Source organism: Carassius gibelio, chromosome B24, assembly GCF_023724105.1.
Source record: "Carassius gibelio isolate Cgi1373 ecotype wild population from Czech Republic chromosome B24, carGib1.2-hapl.c, whole genome shotgun sequence".
Lineage (NCBI taxonomy): Eukaryota > Metazoa > Chordata > Actinopteri > Cypriniformes > Cyprinidae > Carassius > Carassius gibelio.
The window spans coordinates 18,439,791-18,464,010 of record NC_068419.1 but is presented as its reverse complement, the minus strand read 5'-3'; the positions used below and the strand labels follow the sequence as shown (position 1 = coordinate 18,464,010).

Below are 24,220 nucleotides of genomic sequence, written 5' to 3'. Positions count from 1 at the left end.
AATCTACACTACCATTGGTGAGATTTCTAATTTTTTTTAAGAAGACAAAAAGGCTGCATTGATTTAGTTTGAAATACAGCAAAAATTCCTATGCTGGAAAATCTGCATTTTAAACAAAACTATAATTTTTTTCTACACAAATCATTCTAATATGTTTATTTGCTGCTCAAGAAACATTAACTGTTATCAATGTTGAAAACAATTTGTGCTGCTTCATATTTTTATATGAATATAAATGTCGATTTCTTTAAAATAAAAAATTGTGTAAACTTACTAAATATGTTACAGTCACGTAACGTTTGATCAGTTTTATGCATCCTTGTCATCATACTGACCCTAATCTTATCAAGGGTAGTGCATTTGCTAAATGTGTAACCATAAACTAAGTTTAAATGCAAATTTGCAATTTTATCCCAAAATGTGCATTAAAAGATGAGCGGAATCTCTTTTACAGAGACTTGGGTGTAATATGGATGCAACTTTCCTACAAATGTACTATACTTTAAAAAAAAAAAAAATTTGTTAAATCACTGTGCTAATGCATCAGGGATGCTGGCTGTGTAAAACCAATCTGTTCATTTTCTGATGTATTCCTCACTTTGTCTCCTTTTCTCTGACTGCTGTGTGATTCACACTAAAGCCAATAACAGTCGCTGAACACAGTCAGTGTCCTGTCATCATCATCAGAGCAGTGTAACGTGGGAGAAGACACGCAAGATGGGTGTGTTTGATGGGGACAGAGCTTAAACTCCACACACACACACACACACACACACACACACACACACACACAGGCGTGGCGAAAATGTCTCCTCCAGCAGGCCATTATACCTGCCTCTCAATTAGACAGATTTACCAGCCGCTAATCTGATAATCTCTGTCCTGTCTCTCTCATCCCATCCTCCATCTCTCCTTCACTCGTCTCTCCATCTTGTCTCCATCCCCCACCACCAACGGAGAAGTTTCCTGTGAACTTTTTATGGTCATCTGTCTTCAGTCAGTTACGTCCCCCTCTCCCTCTCTCTAATTTAAAGACACACGCTCCATCACCCCCTCTCCACGTCTCCTCTTTTGAAAAGCTCCTGCACAAAGAGGATAAAGCTATGTAAGTCTCTCCTCCTCTTCATCTGTGCATCTCTGTATCCCTCCATTCTGTCTGCGGACGGCTAACAGACGTTAAACGGGCCAATCAGTGATTAGCGATGCAACAAGTGATGCTGAACGACTCCTTATTGTGTTTATTAGACAGAGTATGCAAAGTTTTCTTGTCCTGGTTTTTGGGGAAAATCAGCAGAATTTGTGTAAAACATTAGGAAATGTCAGAAACATAACTACACTATAAGAAAATACCAGTCTTCTAACAAACAGGTAATTTAGCAAGCTTTCTGTTTATATTTTTAGCAACTGCAAGTAAAAAAGAAATCTACTCTGGTCTACTCATATTAATAGCTTACAGCATTTTCACATAAGTAAATAGAAATGGGGTGTATACGCAAAAAAAAAAAGAAAATGTTTCAATATTCTTAAGAACTCTAGATAAAAAATAATGTGCAAAAGCAGGGGTTCACACTTTTTTTTTTATTGTTTTGAATGTTTAAATAATTAATAATGTTGTAAAATATTACAATTTAAAATAATAAAATTGCTGGGCAAGAGGCCCAGTCAATTAGTCAATTAAATGAATCCATGCTGAAGAAAATTATTTTCTTTTAAAAAAAACTTCAAATGGTAGTGTTATATCACTATATTTACATTTTTATGGAAGAATGATTTTGAAAATATTTAAAGCAAACCTATAATGTCATTTCACAAACCTATACATTATGCATCACTTGAAACGAAGTCGATAAGTGAGTCAGATGTTGATTCATTAACAGCTTTGAATGATTCAGTCGAGGATTTCAGTATCGATTGAATCATTGATTGTACCACACTGGCTGTTTTTATCCAAAGTAGAATTATTACTCAGACATTCACAGCAACCGACAGATTTCTGCTGTATATAGTTTTAACTGGGCTGAAGTATTTTCTAAACAAACACATCAAGGGTGATTTCTAGAACCTGAACTACAAGCTTGTTTTGATTCAGAGCAGCCTTTCTGATGCGAGTTAAATTGTACTACGACTGCAGGTCAAACTCCAGCCGCTGAGATCCAGCTTGTCTGTACGAACGGATCGTTTCATAGGGCTATGATTCAACACAGCAGATTTTGCAATGCTTTTATTACTTTATAACAAGGTCGAAAGTCTCATCCTGAAAGAAAGTGTGTGTGTATGTGTGTGTGTGTGTGTTCATAGGCATGCATATTAAACTCATGTTTGTGGTCTCCCTGCAGTGTGAGCAGTGGTTGCTGACACACGAGGTGCACTGCGATCCCTCTTCAAACCCAGAACGGCAGCAGAATAACACAACCTCGTCTGAGGACGGGTAAATATACCTCACCGTCCGGTCCGAGCCGAGGCTGTCTGTCCGCGCGAGCATCCTCACTGTTTGCACATGCAGCATGGATGCCTGGCCTGCTTCTCAAGTCCCGCCCACAAGTTTCACCTTGAAACTTTGAGTTTTATCTCTCCTTCTTTTATTTCATCCTTTCATCCACATGTCTATTCATCCTCGCCGTTTTACAATCACAGCCAAACTCATACTTCACAGTATGCCACACATCCTTTGCTCTGTCATTCATCAAATTCAGCTTCTGCAGTGTGCATGCGGCCCATTACTGCAAAAACAGTGAAGCCAGCCATGTATGCAGATTAAGAGTAAGGTGAACAAAACAGATGTCAAGTCACAGTTTATTTTGCACAGGAACCTTTAAGCTTGAACTTTCGATCTGCTCTGGGATCTCCAGACGTCACATGCACTTCATATACAGGCTAACGTCCGCTGCATGAAGCTGGAATCTGTTGCGTCGTCTTGTGCTGCAAACACGAGACGTTTTCGGTTCAGGTAGGGCGGTTATGGAATGACTTTGCATCGAGATGCAGGAAGAATCTGAGAAATGTATTTGTGTTTGTTGCTTTGTAGAAGAAGAATGTGAATTGATGTGAAGACAAAATGCCAGGCAAGGGCTAGACTCAAGACTAAATGGAAGTAGACTTGTGTCATCAGTACAGGCATTGATGATAATAAAAGAACGTCAAAGATAAAGATAGAGACTACCATTGTGGTGACACACAAGGTTACAGTAAGGTTTAGTTTGTTAACATTAACAGTTAACTAGAACTGATTCACATTAATACTGCACTAACATGAGCAAACTATTAACTGATCAATCATTGTACAAAATATATCGCTCATGTTAGTTAAAACAAAAGATTCCTTATTGTAAAGCATTAACAAAATTAACTTCTGTTAAGTTAATGCATAAGGTACTACTTTTATACCATTTATTAATGTAAGTTAATGATAACTGATTATATACAGTTGTGAATTATAATAATGTTTGTCCACATTATATTAATTCATTTGGTTTATTTTATACAATGTATAATTTGAAAAATGTTAAAATATATAAATTATTAACCAAGATTAATACATTCTGTAAAAAAAATATTATTTAATTTTAACTATTGCATGAACTAATGTTCATCTCGGTGGTTCATTGAACAGTTTGTCGAGTCTAAATGAGAGTTAACTACTTTTCCATTTCTCGTTCTGAGGTGTTCTCAGGTAGCAGGGTCAAAGGTCAACATTCTGTTCTGTAAAACAGCTGTTGTCTAGGTCAAAGTATGATTCTTCTACACTAAATAAAATACTAGCCAAGATGGCCTTTGACTGCCATTCATCTGCTCCCACAACTTTATTATTATCTTTTTTGCGCCAATATGGAGTTCAGTTCATAGGGATGTTAGATGTGCTCAGACTGACATCTATTCATAGGAGCATGCTTAGTTTCAGATAACTGACTCCTGTGAGTCATGGCCTGTTGCTCAAGCCGCTCTATTGAGCGCCTGCAGTCTCCCGTGCTCAGACTTGTGGCGCATCTGTCGAAAAAGTCACAGAACAGGACTAAACCATTTATCACACACCGGCATGTAACAATGATAACAAAATGCATTAGATGTGACCAAGATAATGTCAGTAACGCACTTAAATCAACCAAAAGATGTCGCCTTTTCTGCTCTGTGAGACTTTACCAACATGGTACGATGTGTTGTTTTAGTCGGGTGTTTGATAGGACGTTGAGCTGGTGCTGACGCATGGTTGTGTGGGCCCGAGGCCTCCGTCTGTCATCCACAGAAAACCAGTTTGAGTGGCTGCAGAGATGAGGGAGATACCGGGATTTCACCGTAAACAACAGCTGCACAAAAAGACTTCAGCTTGTGGTAAACGTTGCATTAAAACAACTGAGCCTTACGGTACATTCTGAGTATCAGAAGACAATAACAGGCTTGTTTTATATTGAAAAATGTCATGCTTCTGATGCATGTGTTAGTGTGTGTTTGTGCTCAGCCACCCGTTTTTATATTTTTGCTTAGCATATCTGTTTCTGTTCTGCTCTTGGTGCAGTGAACTGATTTTGTAGAGGAAGTATTTAATAAGAGGTCTGTTTTCTCACACTTCTAGATTAGACTGTTTAGGTCATATGAAACTAATTGCAGAATTATGATGGATTAAATATGTGGTACGGTAGTTCTGTGGTTAGTCCGGGTTACTCTCTTTAACACCTAAAAATAAAATGAAAATTAACATCTGAAAAATGCCAGAAACCCATCCTCACCTCCTCTATAAACCTGAACATGTCTTCCAAACAGATACAGACTCATTACAACATGCTGCAATGGAGCACACAGGACCGGTGCTCTCATTAATTGTGTATTTTCTGTTATCAGTTATCAGTAAATTATGGAAAAGACTTGCTACTTTAAAAGCAAGTCAACATTGAAACCAATTCATATTGAACCAAAAGGGAAGAAAATCTAGGTCTTATTAATCTTAATTGGAAACCTGGTGACAAACATGGGTACTAAAGGACAGGTCACACTACACTTTTCGTTCTCGTGACTTCCATTCATACACATACGAATGCTTCACACCGGAAACACAAGCCCATGTGAAAAGTTTAGCATTTCGCTTCGTTCCAAAGTTTAAACTTGGTGAACTCTGACCTGTGAATCCACATCACGTGACACCATGTGACCGACAGCAGATCGATACGACACAGCATGACCTCCTAACTGAATTAAAAGAACACAAATGTAGAACTGCAGTAGTGGAGTAGATTGCACGTTTTTACATTTTAGATGTATTATTATTATTATTATTTGTTATGTGTTGAATTTAAGTTTTTAAAAAAGACAATGCAGACCATCATGACATATCACGACCATCGTAGCATCAGAGGAAAGTCAATGTGACCGTTGCCTAAAACAAGTCTAGAGACCTCCTCATCCTTTCATCTGTTTATTAATTTGCATCTAAAGTGCATCTGTTATAAACTTGATTGACTTGCAGTGTTGGCTCAATATTTCAGCCCTACAAAAACAGCAGATACCAAAAAACACAATCAAAAGGTCCATTAATACCAACTTTAACAGGACACACTTAATTCGTGCTTTTAATGGTCTCGGAAACTCACTGTTCTTGTGGATCAGGTTACAGGATTTGGCTGATTGTGGTGATTTTCATAGTGGATGGCCATGCAATACACTCTACCGAGGAGAATGTTGTGCCTCAGGACTTTCTTTTGACTTTAAATGGGGTTTATAACGTCCCGTTGTGTTTTGCCTCAAGCGCAATGCTAGTTCAGCAGGCCATTACGTAAAGTTCAGAGTCTCATTCCCCTCTGAGCCATCGCTTGTGTAATACCTAACAGTCAACTCCAGGGTGAATGACTTTCCAATGTGTGACTTACGTGAGCACTAGTGATATTCCTTCCACTCTGTCCACCTTTCTCTCAGTCTTTGTAAACACAGTGCTCTAATGATGCCCTGGTCTTTGCCAGAGTTAGAGAGACCGAACGTGAAAAGTTCAGGAGTCCATAAACTGGTGACTGAATTCACCGACTTCGTCATTTGTTTGTGAGGTTTTGTGTTGCTCGGTCTGGCAAGTCAGGACATGGAAGGGTGGAGGAAGGGCCCCAGTCGCTCGGAGTCACTCAAACATACGAGTTAGAGAGAAGAGATGCAAAGGGCTTTTCTAAATTTCCAATGAATGTTTTCAACTGTTAATCATTGTGAAGCCTTTAAAGCGGGCAGATTGAATCTTTCAATAGGACTCGACACTACTGTCAGATTTACAGAATATTTAATCACTTGAATTGAGATTATAATCATCTCATTTTAAAACACAGCCACCACAAATTCAGACTTTAGTACCTCTTTTTACTTTTTCCCTAGTTATGACACAAACGTTAATTGTAAAAGATAAAGCATATACACAAACCGAAATCGAAAGTAAAACTGTTATTGTGTCCTAAACTCGTCAAAAGATTTGTGTCTTATATTTTAGAGCAGTTGATGAAGTTTTGGAAAGAAAGAAATCAGAAAGAAAGAAACCCCCTTTGTAATCATTAACATTTTCATAAGCGACTGTATCTTAATTGCACAGATTTTCTCAGAAACTGTAACGGATTGGTTACATTTAGTAATTAATTTATGTAATTCTGTTACATGTAACCAGTTACTCCCCAACACTGTGAACAGCTACCATCAAACTCTTCTTTTGCACCGAGAGCTTTGGGCAGAAAGCGTACAGGAGTTGTGTGTGTTAGCTAATACTTATTTCACACATGAGACTCTGGATTTCTCCCGTTTCCTTTTGAGTGCTGTGAAGTCAAGGAAGACACTGGAGGCTGTAATAAACAGCCAACATGTGGCCACTGGATTTACTGCTGTCACAACCCCCTTGCCTCGCTGCAGACCTGTCCTCAGCAAACTAGTCCCTTTTTCAAACCTTATCCTCTCCTTTCACTTTATTAAAGCCATTCAAGACCTCTTCCCACCAGGTAACTGAGAATCATTGCTGCGGTCGCTCTGTATCTGTTTGCTTTTGAAGTGCACGTGTCATTTTTGGCTGTTTGGCTCAGAGCTGTTGTCTGAGAGCCATCCTCGCAGGCGCATCCCACCCAACTCTGTCATTTGCATCCCTGAAGCCCGGCCAACTCCTTTACAAGAGTTCCTACCGAATGTAAGCTAGGACTGTTGGTATCTTACAAAGTTGCCAGGGTTTTTGACCAAATCTTACATTAGCAGCATTGTGGTTTGAGTGGATGCTTTGGCTTCAGGCCCAAGTTTTAAGGTCAATTTAGATTAGGAAAGCTTCTCTAATAAATAATCAGGTGCTATCCAGACTTGGCAGCATCATATGTGTTTCTCATGCTTAAGTAGAAGGAATGACAAGCCATTGATAGTTAGAAATTTTGAGCTGAAACCAACTTTTTGTTTCACTGATTGGTCATTTGTGTAGCATTATGAATGTGTTCCTCTTAAATGTTAAACTAGTGGCTCTCTGCTTTTTCTTTCTTTCTTTCTTTCTTCATAAAATTTAGTAGTGTTCATAGATTAAATGACTAAATTAATTAGAAGTAATATTAAAATAATTAAATTACGGTTGGGGTGAATCAATAGCTTATTTTAAAGCTTTTGTTTTAAAAAGTCTGGTTTAGACTGATTTGAATGTAATGGTGTCAAAATGAATATATCTGCTAGCATCAATGTAGTGCAAGGCCTGCGTGAATGCACACTTGCAGAAATAGCTATAATCATTTGAATGCTTAGTGTATTAGTTTAGTAAATATTTTAGGTAACACTTTAGTATAAAAACCAATTTTCACTATAAACTAGTTTCTTATTAGCTTACTTATTATTAACATATTAACATCCCTGTTCAACATCCCTAATACCTAAACTTAACAACTACCTTACTAACAATAAATAAGCAGCAAATTAGGACTTTTTTTTGGCAAAAGTCATAGTTAATGGTTTATTAGTAGTGAGAATAAAGTGTGACCATATTTAATGCGTCATTTAAGATTTTTCCAGTGGTTAAAGCCAGTGGCTTATTCCATCTGACACCCTGTTGTGCAACAGTTTTGGTTGCAAAGAAATGCAGTCAGTTTACTAATTTTGATTAGCACAATTCCTACCATTTTAAAGTAGTTTTGTTTGTTTTACGCAACTTTTCGGAGATTAGCTTTCACATTTTTGAATATTTCAGAGGATATTTGAAGATGTTTATGTAGGATGAGTGAGGAAAAGCAGTGGAGGGACAGATGGGAGACGAAACAAGATGGAGAGACACTGAGAGAAAAACAGCAGAGGCATTCTTGCTTGCTCGGTTTGGCACCGTGTGAGGACTTTTCCACTCTTGTGTGCTTCTGAATGACACACAAACTCTCAAAAAGCTCACATACGGCTTATATACGAACACACGCCAGCACACCCATAACATATTCTCTCTTCAGAGTCTACCAACATCACCTCTGCTTTCCCACCGTTTGTCTTTTGTTTGACTTGTTTTAACAAGGATGTGCAAGAAGCTCTTTCTGTCGTGTGTGTGTGTGTGTGTGTGTGTGTGTGTGTGCAGGAAAGTGAGAGTGATGGTTGGGAACAGATGTAGTAACAGCAGCCCCCCGACTCCCTCCACCCTCACTATCTCTCCCGGCAAAAGAGAGAGAAACTCATGACGAGTACAGCTCTCTCTCGCTCACTCTCGGCCCAAACCCCCACCCCAAATCCTTGCACAACTCGAAACCTGCCCTGCTGTTGTGTAATCCCTCGTCTTTCTACCTCTAATCATCAACAGAAGTCTCTTACTCCACTTTCCACACCCCAATACAGGTTTTCCCTTCTCAACGTTCACTTCTTCCAGCATCTTTCTGGTTTTCTCTTTGATTCATATTACTAGTTTGTCTGCCACCACATTCATCAATTGTTCATTTTCCTGCTAAAATGCCCCCCCGCCCATCATGCAAACATCCTATCAGAGGAACGGCCTTATCTTGTCTAATGAGAGCTTTGATGAGATGCTTGTTTATGGCTTCTATAAGATGCCTTTTATCTTCGTAAAACGTTTTACTGATTTTATTAACATAAATATGTAAATGTATTTATAATATACTTTGCAAAAAGTAAATGGATTTCAAATACACGCTAGTGTATTTTTTTCACCAGGATAGTAATCCATTCATCTGTTGTTTTCAAGAAAACTACGCATTGAGACGTACTACTGTTTTTCTCCTACTACACAGGCCACAGGGTGATACGTCGAGTGCATTCAGTACTCGGCTCGCAGGCTGTTTCTGGAGGAATTTGGTTTACCTCCATTTGGCTACAAGGCGTATGTGAAGTGTCTCTTGTTGGCCCCCTGATCATATCTACCATGTTGTTTTGGTCCAGCCAGCAACAGCCTCGTCACACACCCAGACACACATTCCCTTATCCTCGCTCCAAAAGAGGAAGCGGCCCAGACCGCAGAGGAGCTTCCTGTGTGGCTGCGGATGGGAAATGGCAATTAGAAAATCTCGTTCTTTTCTCCATCTTTTTCCCCTCCCAAATCCTTTCCGTCCTTCCTCTTGACAACCGTTCCAACTCTCCCTCCCTCGTAGAACACATTATCAATCTCTTTAAGTCATTAGCACACTTATTAAATCATAATCAGCACTTAGAGTTCTGCTTTTTAGGTCGATGTACCTCAAGCATCTCCCATCATCACCTCTCAGCAATGAACCCCTCTTAAATGTAGCGCTTAGACCCCCCCCCCCCACCCCCACACTCATCCAGATTAGCATCTACAGCCATCTGCCATGCTGGCGCCCACCAAAGCAAGGATTTTCCTGTGTGGTCGTCTGTAGTCGTCCAAAAATTGGATGAAACCAATCATGGCTACATAGGCCACACCTATGATGTTACCAGTTGTTTCAGCCAATCAGATCTCAGATTTTTTCTTAACCTTTGGTAGAAAGAGAGTACAGAAAGAAACTTAGAATGAATGTCAAGTTACTATAAGATACAAGCTGTTCTTCCAGTGCACTCAAAGCATTCTTGGTATATTTGAATATCTTTTTTTATTTTTTTATTCATAGTTATGGAAAATTCAACAGAGGAGGCAAGAACTCTCACTAGGGAGGAGGCGGAGCAAAGTGATGCACGCCAGAGCCCCGCCCCCAAAGGAACACAAACAACGCACACAGGTAAAAATCTGTCTTTCTGTCTATCTATCTATTGATCCATTATGAGTTCTATCCATCAATCATCCATCAGTTGTCCTATAGGGCATTTAACATATCACTTTCTTTCACTCTATCATCTATCTATCTTTCCATCCACCCATTGTTCGTTCCATTGCTCTGCACTTTTTATCTGTCATTTCTTCTATCCATCTATCATCCTATTGATGGTTTTATCTATTGATCAATTTATCAGCTACTGTTCTATCCATCATTACTTGTATGTATCACTCTAAAATCTATCTTTCCATCTATTGTTCACCATTCTATCCATCTTTGTTTTGTTTATTGTTCTATATACTGATCTATTAACCCATCATTCTTTCTATTCATCTGTCATTCATTCTATAACTTTTACTCTCCATCTCTCTGTCAGTCCATTGTTCATTCCATCCATCCATCCATCCATCCATTCATCCATCCATCGCTCAGTCCATCTATCCATCCATTGTCCATTCTTTCACCCTATCAATCTTTCTATCTATTGTTACTTCTATCTTTTGCTCTATCCACCTATTTATCATTGTTGCGTCTATCATTCTATCTGTTCATCTATAGATCAGGGTTGCCAGGTTTTCACAACAAATCCCGCCCAATTGCTACTCAAAACTAGCCCAATCATGTTTCGAAGGGGGTTCCCTGGTTAAAAATGAGTTTTTTGGCAGTGATTAGCATTCCAGGGGTTGAATATCAAGTTATTGGGGTTGCAACAACCGCCGGCAACAGTGTTAAAGTAGACCTATTCCACGGAAAACATGCAGACTTGGCAACACTGATTTAGATCTATCTGTTTTTCTACCCATCTATCGTTCTATCCATCCATCATTTGTTCTATCTTTCTGTCTGTTGCACTGTCTGTCACTATCTTTCTAACTGCCATTCTATCGTTCATTAAAGTAATACAAAGAAATGAAAACATCCACAGAGAGATCTACCAGTGTAGAGGAGGAAGCAAATGAATGGGAGAACGGACAGAATAGATTAGACGGAGAGATGGAGGTAGCCGATGGGGTGGACCTGTCTTCCATTAAATCCATGATGAGCACTGTGATGAAAGCAGCTCAGCTTAACGGCAGCGTAGACTCCGCCCACACCACGCCCAGTAAGGTGTCCGTCAAAAGCCCCAGCACCAACCGCAGTGGAAGAAAGACCCAGGTAAGAGGTTACGAAGAATAAGAGTGAAAATCACATGCATACTTAATTAATGTGATTATTATATAGCAAATATACATGGAATTACATGCATAAACCTGCTGTTAAAATGTATTAACCGTAAAGTAAAAGTTAAATGCAGATGTTTCCTAGTGTTTTGTGCAGCAGAGACAGTGCTGATGTCATTTTGCGGTTGGAAACGAGAACTATTTGTGGTTATAAAACACAAAATATATTTATGATCCAAACTCAACACTGAAATGTCTTACACTGATCGCAAAACAAAGTCGTACTGACTCAGTCCACAAATAAACCAATCAGAGGAGGCATGGCAATGTCCTTGGATGCGTTCCAATTCACATACTTCTATTAAACAAAAGTCCACCATTGTGGCTTATTACTGCTTCCTAAAATTGTGTTGCATACAAATAAGGTTGTGTAACATCTAGCTATATAATGACCTTAAAAGTTAATTTCAATTTAATGCATTTAAAAACTCATCTACAGTAGGCAGATTTTGCAGATGGCATAACTCTAATTCTGATTTTGCACACTAAAGATTTAAGATTAAAGTTAACTGGGATGCAGCTCTAAATAATGAATAGCTGCTGCTTATATACAGTACAGTACGTGTGTTATTGTGGTTGGAAAGTAGTACAGGTGGGAAGGACTTTATGGATGCAGCATCCTGCTTTTAAAACGGAAAGTGACAAATGGTCTTCTGGCATTTCAATCCACCTTTTGTTCACCCAGCTGCATCACATGGCTCCCATTAGAGCATGCAATTCATCCCTTAACACTGCAGTGTGGGACAACAGGTGTCGCTTTTAACCCCTTAACACTCCGGGGGGAAGTTTTGGATCCAAACCATACACCCCCTTAAATGTGTTCCTTCCACTTAAAAAAAAAAACATTTTAATTTTGCCTTTTGGATAATATATATAAGTATTAAAATCTCATAGACTTGCACTGGAGGACATGAGTTATATCTAGAGAGCAGAATAGAAATCTGAGTGTGGGATCTTTTCAGCTGGAGAGGCTGTAGTCTTGTTCTCAGGACACTCTTCCGCTCCTTTTGAGGAAAAAGTAAAGAAGCTTACAGCGCGTTGTGTAATTTACTGGATTAACTGAGAATAAAAAGACGAGCTAAAGCACAGAACACTGCAGACAGGTACCGCTGAGCACAGACAGGTTCAGACAAAACTAACAGGTGTTTGCTCAGGTGCACCATGAATTGTAACTAGAACACTAGAACAGAATGCCTTACAGCATTTACATCCACTTTTTGAATCATCCAAGGAAATCGACTTTTCAAAAGTACAAACGTCTTTTTTTATGCTTTTTGAAGAAGCATCTTGTGTTCATCAAGATTGCATGGGTTTGAGAAAACATATACAATAAAAACAGAAATATTGTGGAACATTATTACAATTAAGATATAATATCATTTTAAAATGTAATTTGTTCCTGTGATCAAAGCTTTATTTTTTAGCATCATTGTTACTACAGACTTCAGCATCACGTGATTTTTCAGAAATCATTTTAATGTGATGATTTGATGCTTAATTAAGAAACATTTATGATTGTCAGTGTTGAAACCAGTTGTGCTGCTATATTTTGTAAAACATTGTTTTCAAGATTTTAGGAAGACTTTTTTAAAAATCTATTTAATATATCCTTAATAAATAAAGGTATTATTTTCTTTAAAAATAGATCTTACAGACCCCAGACATTTGAATGGTAGAGTGTAGTTAGTGTTTCAAAACAATTTATGACTTGTAGACTTTAAAGCAGGTCAGTATGAATTGTGACGATGAAATGAATGAGACTTCCTTATGACGAAACTATCCTGCCAATTAAAGAGGTCATCGGATGCCTCATGCACTTTTACAAGCTGTTTGAACTGAAATGTGTGTTGGCAGTGTGTGTACACAACCACCCTGATAATGATAGAGATCCGCCCAGTGTTTTTTTTTTTTTATCTTGTTAAATCATTTCCCCTTTCTCAAATCAAGCCGATCTCAGATGCCTGTATGATGTCACACAGACAGGCCCCTCCCATGATTGTTGATTGACACTGGTGTTTTACATTAGCTCCGCCCTGAGTGACTGTCCCTCAGAGAGCGGATTGCAAAAGAGGGGCGGAGTCAGCATAGCTCATTAGCATTTAAAGCAGTGTGCAAGAAAACAACTTGCTCTGGAAAAAAAACCGTTTTTGACGGGGTAAACACAATGTTGTTTTACACTACCATTGAGAAATTTTAACCAAACTATGTTACAGAATTTTCATTAAAACCCTAAAGACTCATATCAGCTTGTGGAAAATGGCCATCCGATTTCCCCTTTATGGTCAAAAAGCAAAGTGTTGTCTGAGAATGACACTTCCCCTCATAACATGCTGAATGGTAAATACTGTCAGCTTGAGCCGTTGGCGCTCACTGGTCTTGAACTGAAGCCAAGAGAGTCACCGAAGGAAAACAAGCCGTACGCCAGCATGCCACCAGAGGAAAAGGAAGTGCTCTTCTCTTCCTAGAGATGTTTTTGAAGATTCCAGGCTAGTTTAATTGCTTGGGTGTTTGTAGATCACATGGGCGTCTATTTAGGGCTGGACTTGTGATGACTCATGTGTGCTCTCTTTTTTCTTTATATATATTATGAGATAGCTACACATTTATTTTATGACATCATATGAGTAAGCATACAAGGCATTCTGTCATGTGACCGAATCAGATCTGTTATGACAGGAACTGGTCTCACTGAACAGTGCTGCTAATGTCTGCAGTTAAAGGGACCGTTCTCCTCAAAAGTGAAAGTTGGGTCATCATTCAAGTTGTTCCAAACCTGTATGAATCTCTTTTTTTATGTTGAAGGTAAAAAAAGGTATTTTGATGATTCTGGGTAACCAAACAGATGTTTGGCATCAATGGGGACCAGAAACTGAAGGAAGAAACTCACACAGGTTTGGACCAACTCGAGAGCGAGTAAATGATGACGGAGTTTTCATTTTTGGGTGAACTGTCCCTTTAATGATCTGATGTACTATCAACAGCAGTGAGAGGAAGGCAGTGTGTGTAGTGTCGGTTTACACAGATTTCCACTCAAGGAGAAAGAGGAAACTGTAAGAATCAAAATCAGAATGAGCTTTATTATCTATTTTATTATTATTTTAGATGCTCTTCACGAAACTCCAAAACAAAACATAGGCGCAGGAAGAGAGATTTTCATATATTTTTGAAAACATTCAAATGTAATAAACAGAAGGTCTTCAGATTCACAACTGTGGTCCGTATTAAAATAAATGGCATTCATGCACAAAAAAGTGAACTGTATTGCTGTGGTGTATGTGTGACAGTAGAGTGTTTGTGCTCAGTGGTCGTGCAGCAGTGGCTGGGATTGAGCAAGTGTTTATTTAACAGTCAATTTAGCTCAGTATCTCACATATAACTTGTTCTGTCAAGACATTCAAGGTTGAAGACAAGGCCTCGTTCCCTGCCTCCAGCACATGTGTTTTTACCCACGCTCCTTCAATGTGATGACCAGAAGATTTTATTTAAAAAAAAAGCTTTTGTTTATTATTTAATCTGATAATATGGCTGTTTTATTAATTTTTTTCCTAATGTTTTGTGGCTTTTATTTCATGAGCTTCGAGGCTCATCTTTTCCCTACTGTTCAAAAGTTTATTTTTTTATATACTTTATTTCAGCAAGGAAGAACTAAATTGATCAGAAGTGACCGTAAAGACATTTAGAATGTTACAAAGGAGTTCTAATTTAAATAAATGTTGTTCTTTTGAACTATTCATCAAAGAATCAAGAAAAAAGTATCATTGTTTGCAAAAAAAATAAGCACAAATCTGTGTTCAACATTGATAATAATAATCAGAAATGTTTCTTGAGCAGTAAATCGTCATATTTTCATGACTTCTGAAGATCATGTGACACTGAAGACTGGAGGAATGATGCTGAAAATACAGCGGAGCATCACAGAAATTACATTTTAAAATATATTAATATAGAGAAAAGTTATTTAAATATTTCACAATATCACTGTTTTGTTATTTTTTTGTTTGTTTTTTAATATAAAATAAATGCAGCCTTGTTGTTCAGAAGAAAACATTTAAACAAATCCCCCAGATTTTGAATGGGAAAGTGCTTTAAAACACCATCTTTTGTCACACAGTATAATACAGTGCTCCATGTATGCTTTAGAGATTTATAACTACACACAGTTCATCTCATATATGTTTCAGGAAGCCAAAGATGACAGCGGGAGTCTCGTCTGTCCACTGTGTGATAAGAGCTTTCAGACCCAACACCAGCTCACCATGCACATCCGCCAGGTAACACGCACTTTTTCAGTATAATGGTGCAAATCTGCTGATCTCTTCAATTAAAGTCTGTGCACAAGTTAGCAAAGATGGCCGAATGTTTGAGCATTTTCAGAAGCCACTTAGACTAGACAATATATTGTAGAGCTTGGCCTGTAATGTTAATTAACTTCTTGAGCTAGCTGACCCATATGTCTTCTCTCCAGCACAACACCAATAGCGGGGCTTCGGACCACTCTTGCAGTATCTGTGGGAAGTCTCTGAGCTCGGCTAGCTCTCTGGATCGTCACATGCTAGTGCACAGTGGAGAGAGACCCTACGAATGCTCTGTGTGCCATCAGACCTTCACCACCAATGGCAACATGCACAGGTCAGTCAGGGGTTTCAAACTAAAAATGATTTGCAATCTGGAGCAAAAATGTGTCACTTGGATTGAAAGTTTTGATGTGCACAACAGGAACAATTCTCAAGACAGCATGCACATAAAAAAATGGAAGATTCAGTGAGACTCTTATACATTGGGATATAATGCGATTTTGAGAGTATTTTGAGCTTTTTTTCCACCCATGAGGCCTTGGTTATGTTGCACAACTCTTTTCAGAGGTGTAAGAAGTTAATCAATTTTGGTTAAAAGTAATCGACTATGCGTGCACACCCCTAGTGCGTACATGGTTTATAATCCATGTCTACGCAGTTGCAAGGGTGTTCTCAGAGACTGATGGGGTGTTAAGGTGTTTTAAGTTAGTTATTAGTGCATTGCTATACAGCTTGCTAGGGTGTTTTGGATGGTTGTCAAAAAAAGTTCACCCCCAAGATTCTGAGAGTACATTGGCTTCTTCTATATCTGTAGCACAGAGAGTGCAGAATATGTTCCGTTACATATGATGTCCACATCCGTTTGTAAAAGAAGCTGAACCGTTCAGAGATGTTTGTTGGGCTTTTAGAGAAGTGAAAGCTTGTTGGTTGATTACATCCCTCAGGCCTCACCCTGCCTTCGCCTGCGCCCAGAGGATGAGTGCACCACAAAGATAAATGAAAAGGCGTTGGTTTGTTTGTGTATGTTGGTGTTCATACGTGTGCTACCACTGGGGTTGGTCCGCTCTGTTTAAGGAGAGAGACCTTTGCAGGAAGCCAAGAGTGACTTTAAAGCACCTCCCCCATTTTTGGTCATGGTATCTTCTCCCAGCAGGCCTTGCTGATGGAGGGGGTGAACACGAACTTCCTCCCAAGCTTTGAAAGGTTGATGGTGAAGTGCGTTTGGGGGATCAGCGTGTGTGGATGGCTCTTAAGGGCCCCTTGCATAAGCGCTCTGTAAATTGCAGTTATCTGGTAGCAAGCAGAATTAAAGTAGAATTCAGGTGGAATTGGAAATAATACGCAAAGTTTGATTTGCATGAAATGTGCGGCTGTGAAGGGAATCTGGTTTTACTACATCAGCTGTTACTGTCCTGATAATATCACATTTTTTCCATAGTTTTTGTATGAGTATAGTTTTACTAATAATGGTTACTAGGGTGTACTTTAGGGGCCTGTGAAATCGGTTTTATTTTTTCTCAAATTTTTTTTTTTTTGTTAAATTGATTTTTAAATTGATACTTTTGATTTATCAGGCAAAAATTTGGCAGCTTCCATGATATTCAGCATTATACTGTACATTTCGTTTTTATGATTCTGTGATTCCATCCGTGTTTTCCACATCATGGAAATCATAGGGCCCTATGTGTTCCTGAATCATATGTACAAGTCTTGTTTTCATTCCTGTCAAAAATGACTTAACTCTTGGCCTTACTAATGTCAGCTGGACCAAGTTAAGCCCAGACCTTTATTCTGGTCTCTAGATTTGTCCAAGATGCTGTCTAAGACCTGATTTTTAAGTAACCTTTAAAGTTACTTTTAAAGGTTTTGAAGCCTCATGCATGTCCAAGGAAGCGGTCCATGTAGTTGACAGACAGAGGCATCCATCTTGTGCTAAAGCATCACATGGTTAGATGGGTGCCGTGAGGAGGGAGTCACTACTGCCATCTCAACTTCACAGAGGAAAGTCAGTGTGCGTTCTGATTGGCTGCTTTTATTTGCTTTAACTCTTTAGGTTTTAGTTACACCACTGAACAGCCACATGTTTGCAGGGGGTGTGCCCTTGCTCTGACATTGCTTGGAAGAGAGGACACTTTCTGACCCCACAGTGCCCTCTGTCTGTGCTCTGCGGGACTGCAGAGGAATGCTTGGATTGGATGGAATTAACCTGTTTATGCATCAAAAAGTTTTATGATCCTTTACAGATTAGCCAGGCTGCTCGTGAAATGTCCACTGACATCCTTCATTCAAGGACAGCAAACTTTAGTCTAGTGCAGTTAGCAAAAACTTTACTGCCACATTACCTTTTCAATTAATTGAGAAACATATGCATGATTCAGTCATACCAATACTGAGTACTAGCAGTAATCAGCTAATTAGTATTTTTCAGAGGATAAGCTGTCATCCTGTGTGAGGTTACTGTGGTGATGATTTCCATCCAATCAGAGTTTGCTGACTTGGCAGTGTTGGTTTTCTGTGATTGGTCACAGAGCAGAGAGATATAACAGACTGTCAGGTCCTCACACGGGTGTCCAACATACTGCCTGCTATTAATAAACACTGAATGCAGAGTGAAAACTGAGACCTGCAAGAGCATGGGATGTCTGACCTTTTTACACTTGCACATGCATGTACACTTTCAAAGTACTTTTATGAAATAATAGGTTTTATAGGTCCCCAGATATAAAGCTCAGTTAGAGCACTTCCTGGATTAATCCAACAGATTTGGTTTATTTGAAATGCAAACTATAATTGGTCATATAGGTATAGTATAGGAGTGACATTTTGGGAAACAAACTTTTACTTGTCTAACATTCATCTTTATTAGGCCTCCAGTTCCTACTTGTCTTGATTGGTTTCCTCAAGATCTCTTTGGATAACAGAGGATCAACTTCTGGCCCTCTTCATGCAACATTAGCGCTCTCTTTTCCGTTGATCTCTACCCGCCATCTTGGACTCACATATGCACATATAGAGGCTGTGGGATAATTGCATGAGTTTCCAGACCATTAGTATTGTCCCAGTACAGTCCTTTCTGTTGGCTCCCAAAGGAATGAACAGGGTTTCCTCTACCCTAATTTCTAGAATATTATCCATAAGCTGCTCATCCATCATGGTAGGCATCTGTAAATGTCTTCAAGATGCAACTCCTTCCCAAGAAATTCTTCCATAACCATTAACCTTGTAGAGCCCGGGTGTTTTGCAAAGAACAGATAATTTGTGATGAATGCTTGTTTGTAAATGCATAAAATGCAGTTTTAAAGCACACTCTATCGTCTGTTTTCAGACACATGAAGATCCACGAGAAGGACTCTGCCAGCTCCATCCCCAACAGTCCGACTCTGTCTCTACATAAGCGACGACGTACATCTACAGCGAAACGCAAACCAAGCCACGATGAAGACACTGAGAAGACCGAGGAGACAACCAGCAAAAAGGTAAGTGTAGTTCCACTATCCTACCCAGTGCCCCAAGAGGTGCTCTCAAAATTGGGCTACAAATAGATGACGGTGATGTGTATGCCGCAGGTCAGAGAGGATAGCGTTGTAGATGAGCAGAGTTTGAACAGAGGACAGGATGAAGTCTTGACCTGTCCTGTCTGCTTCAAGACCCTCACCTGCAGAAACGAGTTTGATGCCCACATGGAGACCCATCCCGACAATACACTGAGGTACAAAGCCCTACATCAGAAAATTAGATTCAGTGAAAAGTGCTTTTTCAAAAACTGCAACACAAACACAAGAGTTTAATTCAGGACTGACCAGCAGGGTTTGATACTGGAACAGTTCTGGTCCTTCCTACACTCAGTTTTTCGATCAGTATATTATAGCTGTCCATTAAGCCCAGACAGGAATGCTGTCTCTTTGTTCGAGGTGCGAGTTGTATTGCAGGGAGACGCCAGTAGCTGAGGCTTTAGGCTGGATCCCTGCAGTTGCTGGGAGATATAGTGGCATGCTTTGTGCTGGAACACTCATAATTTAACACATCCGACTACAGACGGGGCAACTCCTCTTGCTCACAAACTATGAAAAGGGATTTTGTTTCAATGGAATTTGCCTTTTATATTGTGATGCATGTAAAAAAACACGTTTGGTTGGCTCAGATATAAATCTGTTATCTTATGGACCTTACGAGTTTGGAGCTATGTTTGTTTTGCTAAAATGTTATTGGCTGAGAATGATCATAACCTAAATGACTGTAATCCTGTCGACGTGTCCCCCTCCCACTCCTGAGAGGCCTAAGAGGTTCTTCCCTCCCCCCTCCCCCGCATGTGGCCCCCAAGCTTAAGGCAAGGGAGTGGCACGAAAGAGGAAAGGGGGGAAATGGAGGGGGGACGGACCACAGAAGTTGTGTAGCTGGGGGGGGGATTTAATGAGACACAGGAGGAGACTTCAGGAAGATGCTTTCTGCAGGAGATCTCTGTAGTAGTGTGTGCATGCATGCATGTGTGTAAGGGTGTAGCTGTATCCCTGGAGACGTCAGGAGACTGCAGAATGTTTCTCCAAAGTCACCCAACCGAGGCGTACCTCCTCTAGTTAATGGATAGCTGTACGGCGTGTCTCTGGGAGAAGGAAGCTGGCAGGGCCCGTCTGATTGTGTTTCAGAGCAGCGTTATTGTTGTATGGAAGTACTGCAAATTCAGCACTAATCCTGTGTAATCACAAGAGCTAAGAGTGCTAGTTAAGAGGATGTAGACTGCTGTGAATTGGGTTCCACTCTGAAGAGGTCTAAAAGCAGCACTACCTGCATACAAAAAGACCCAATAATGCTTTTTTAAGATACAGACGTGTTATCTGTCTTACCCAAACAGCCCTTCCAAGTAAGACGGACACTCCCATACATACGTGCTATATTAAAATGAACAGTTCCAACACTGAAATCTGATGGATTGACCACGTTTAAAGCCACTGCAGAAATAACAGCATCAGTTATTTAAATTAATTATTTATTAATTATTATTTAAACGGTGCTTGAACTCTTTGTAGCAGGAAAACAAAAATTTGCTTCTCATGGCTTTCTAATGCAAAACTTTCAACCATTCTTAAGTATTGGTCCTAAACCTGTTTTCACTTCAAGGCATTATGTGCATAGGTGGATATGCTGCTATGCTATGCCTTACATTGCATTGTCTTTGTCTGCTTAGATAAAAGCAGCTTACCGTCCCTATGGACACATCGTCACAATGATCAGAGGCAGGGCATGTGACAAGACCAATGCACAGCGTCACAGACATTAGCCAGCTGTCTTATCCAGCACCCTTTAAACACAGAAAGAGTGCTATTGTGTGCAAGGGTGTGGTTAGCATCAACTTTCCAGCTCTTACTTAGGAAATCCCAACTCTATTTTCCCTGTGTGGATGTTTCAAAAGTACACTGTAGATTGCATGCTGTATTTATTTCATATTTGCATATATAATATGTGGATTGATTCTTTTATAACCTATGTTCTAGATATCAGCGTCTCACGTTAGTATTTTTATACCTAGATGTGATTTATGCTGCATCTCATTCCGGACACACCGAAGTTTGCTCCGCCACAATGCAGCCACCCATAAGCAGCTACCCACAGACCCCGATGGACGACCCTTTATTCAGAACAACCCGTCCATCCCTCTCGGCTTTAATGATCTGGCTTTCATTGACTTTTCATGCCAGAAGTTCCCGCAAATTGCCCAGGTAACAGCCATGGACAAATATTCTTTGCAGTTTTGCACAATGTGTAAAAGTTCTTTATCTTGTCTGTAATATCTGAAGAATTTTGTTAAGTTTAAATTTTATTTTAAACCCACAGATTTGGTGTGAAACCAACCTCAGACGATGCACTGGCAAATTCCATCGTTTTGTATGTGACACATGCGATAAGGCATTCCCTCTCAGCTCGGCTCTGGACTTGCACAAAGCCTCACATGAGACTTCCAGTTGCACCCAAGAGACAACTTCACCCTTAATTACGAAAGACGAGCCTCCCTCTCCTGAGAAAAATAGCTTCATGGACTCCATGGGCTTGCAGCACATCTCTCAGGTCAAGCCTGTCCCCTCAGAAGAGGATGTTCAGCAGGCCAAGCTAGATAGCATTCGGGTTATCCACGTGGACCAGAATCAGTCCTCTGTACCTCAGGAGGATGTCCTTGTGGGTGGGGTTAACCCGTCTCTTGTAGACCCGATGACTCTTCATGGTCTGTCCCATCAAGAGGCTCTCAAACTGCTATCCTTTCAGCCCTTTCAGACTGGCTTTCTGGTGCAGCCAGATGGTGGTATGGTAGTGAAGCCAGTTTTTGGTGAATCCAACATGGAACTCGCTGATATACAGCAAATAATCAAAGTAGCTTCTGCTGCCCCTAACCAGATCACGCTCCCACCCTTATCTAAGGCGCCTTGTAGTGCCATGCAGTCGGGCTACAAGCAGATGCCTCCACTCAAGCCAAAGCCATTGGTGGCTCCCAGAACCAGTCTGGTAGCTTCAACTCCACCACCCCTAATGAATACCCAGCAAGCTTCTCTGGGCTGTATCAGCCCTAGCCTCCCACCTCCTGCCAGCCATCCTCTCAAGACAGTTCAGGACCTCTCCCCATCTTCCTCATCCAATTCTGCCAACAACCACGCTTCGGCAGAGAGGATACAAATGGAGGCCGACTGCATGGGAGATGCCCATACCCCAATGGACATGGATGAAAGACACATCAAACAGGAGAATGGAAATATAGAAGAGACCACTGGAAAGAAGGGAACATCTCAAAAGGGCTCGTACCCCTGCAGATTTTGTGACCGGGTCTTTGCATTTTCTGGTGTACTGCAGGCACATATGCGATATCATTTAGGCATCCTGCCCCACCAATGCAATATCTGCGACTATGTTGCCCCAGACAAAGCAACGCTGATCCGTCATTTGAGAACACACAGTGGTGAGCGTCCCTATGTCTGCCGGCTCTGTCATTACCCATTTACTGTAAAGGCTAACTGTGAGCGACACCTTCGCAAAAAGCACATGAAAAGCAATCGCAAAGAGATTGAGAAAAACATTAAGTATGTTACCTCATCCACAGCAGACCTGCTGGAGCAGACGAGTGAAACTACCTGTCGCTTCTGCGGGGAGGATCTAAAGACCTTCCGAGCCCTGCAGATACACTTACGCACACACAATGGCTGCCAGCGAAAGCCTTTTGAGTGCAAGCGTTGTGGAGCAGCTTTCCTTGCAAAGCGTAACTGTATCCATCACCTTCTGAAACAACATCCAGAGGTCCAAGAGCAGGATTTTGAAGAGCACATAATCACTCTTCTAGCTGCATCAACCAAAAATAGCCCAAACCCTTCTCCTCTCAATGGGGTTTCTCCTAGCACTGTAGTGCAGCCTATCAAAGTTGAGGACCTTAGCTTTTACAGCATAGATATGGATCAACCTCTGGACTTCTCTAACAAAAGCCGTGGGAGCAGCAGTGCTGGAAGTCTGAGTGGATCTCCTGGGATCAAAACTGAACCTGTCTCTTATGAATCTAGCATGGAACCAATTGATCTCTCTATTCCTAAGAATCCTGTGAAGAAGCTTAAACAAGACATTGAGGCCACACTGCCAAGGGAGGTTAAGAAAGAACAGTCATCCATTAGCATACTTGCACAAGCTCTTCAGGCCGAGAAGTCTATTGATGAGAAGCCTGAACCTCTTGGATGCTACCAGGTCCCTGTTGCTTTGTCCTCCAATGCTGCAGGAAGGCTCTTGCGTTTAAAGCCACTGCTTCCTAAACCTTCCTCCGCTGCTGTGAAGGAGCTTCCACCACTAGCGTCCATTGCTCAGATCATTTCCTCAGTTTCTGGTGCCCCTGACCTTCTTAAACGGGACAACACTAGTAGTCTTCAGGCTGATTCTGATATACATGGCAAGCAAGAATCACTAGATATTGTGACAGAGGATCTTTCACTAGAGAGTTCAAAGAAGAGGTCCAGGAAAAGGCCTTCCAACAGAACAGCGAAGGAGAAACCTGTGATGAATGCCACAGACCCAAATATTGATTTGGAGTCTAGTGGGGAGTTTGCTAGTGTTGAGAGGATGTTGGCAACCACTGATGCCAACAAGTTCAGCGCCTATCTTCAGACCAACACAATAGAGTTGGCAAGAAAAGCTGGACAGAAGCCAGGTGCTAGTGACGAGAAAGAGGTTAAAGATGAGAAACACTTGCTGGCCCAGAAGACCGTTCAATCCCAACAGTCCAAAGGGAAGAAGAATGCATACTCAAATTCTGTGCAAAAGATGACTTGCCCCTTTTGTCCCAGAGTTTTTCCTTGGGCCAGCTCGCTTCAGCGCCACATGTTAACACACACCGGTGAGTGTTGCATGTAAAATTCTACAGGTTTGATGTACAACTTCTGTTTTACATTTAGTCATTTAGCATACGCTTTTATCCACAGCGATTTATGAATGATGACAATGGAGCAATCAAAATCAAAAAATAGAGTGGAAGTCTAAAAGTCTAAGAGTTTTTTTTTTTTTTAGAATAGAATAGAGA

At 40.3% G+C, this 24,220-nt stretch overlaps 1 protein-coding gene across 2 annotated transcripts in view; it reads left to right on the top strand.

Annotated features, from left to right (window-relative positions):
* LOC128013038 (ras-responsive element-binding protein 1-like) overlaps window positions 1-24,220 on the top strand; it is a 45,513-nt gene that overhangs the window by 16,350 nt on the left and 4,943 nt on the right. Inside the window, exons 2-10 of one of the 2 annotated variants that reach the window (XM_052595735.1) lie at window positions 2,337-2,428; window positions 10,026-10,133; window positions 11,095-11,324; window positions 15,571-15,660; window positions 15,855-16,018; window positions 19,010-19,160; window positions 19,251-19,393; window positions 21,209-21,398; window positions 21,514-24,037. In XM_052595735.1, the coding sequence (XP_052451695.1) occupies window positions 10,028-10,133; window positions 11,095-11,324; window positions 15,571-15,660; window positions 15,855-16,018; window positions 19,010-19,160; window positions 19,251-19,393; window positions 21,209-21,398; window positions 21,514-24,037 (3,598 nt within the window). In that variant the 5' untranslated portion in view covers window positions 2,337-2,428; window positions 10,026-10,027. The remainder of the gene's footprint in view (window positions 1-2,336; window positions 2,429-10,025; window positions 10,134-11,094; window positions 11,325-15,570; window positions 15,661-15,854; window positions 16,019-19,009; window positions 19,161-19,250; window positions 19,394-21,208; window positions 21,399-21,513; window positions 24,038-24,220) is intronic. The other variant, XM_052595734.1, reaches the window with a different exon arrangement.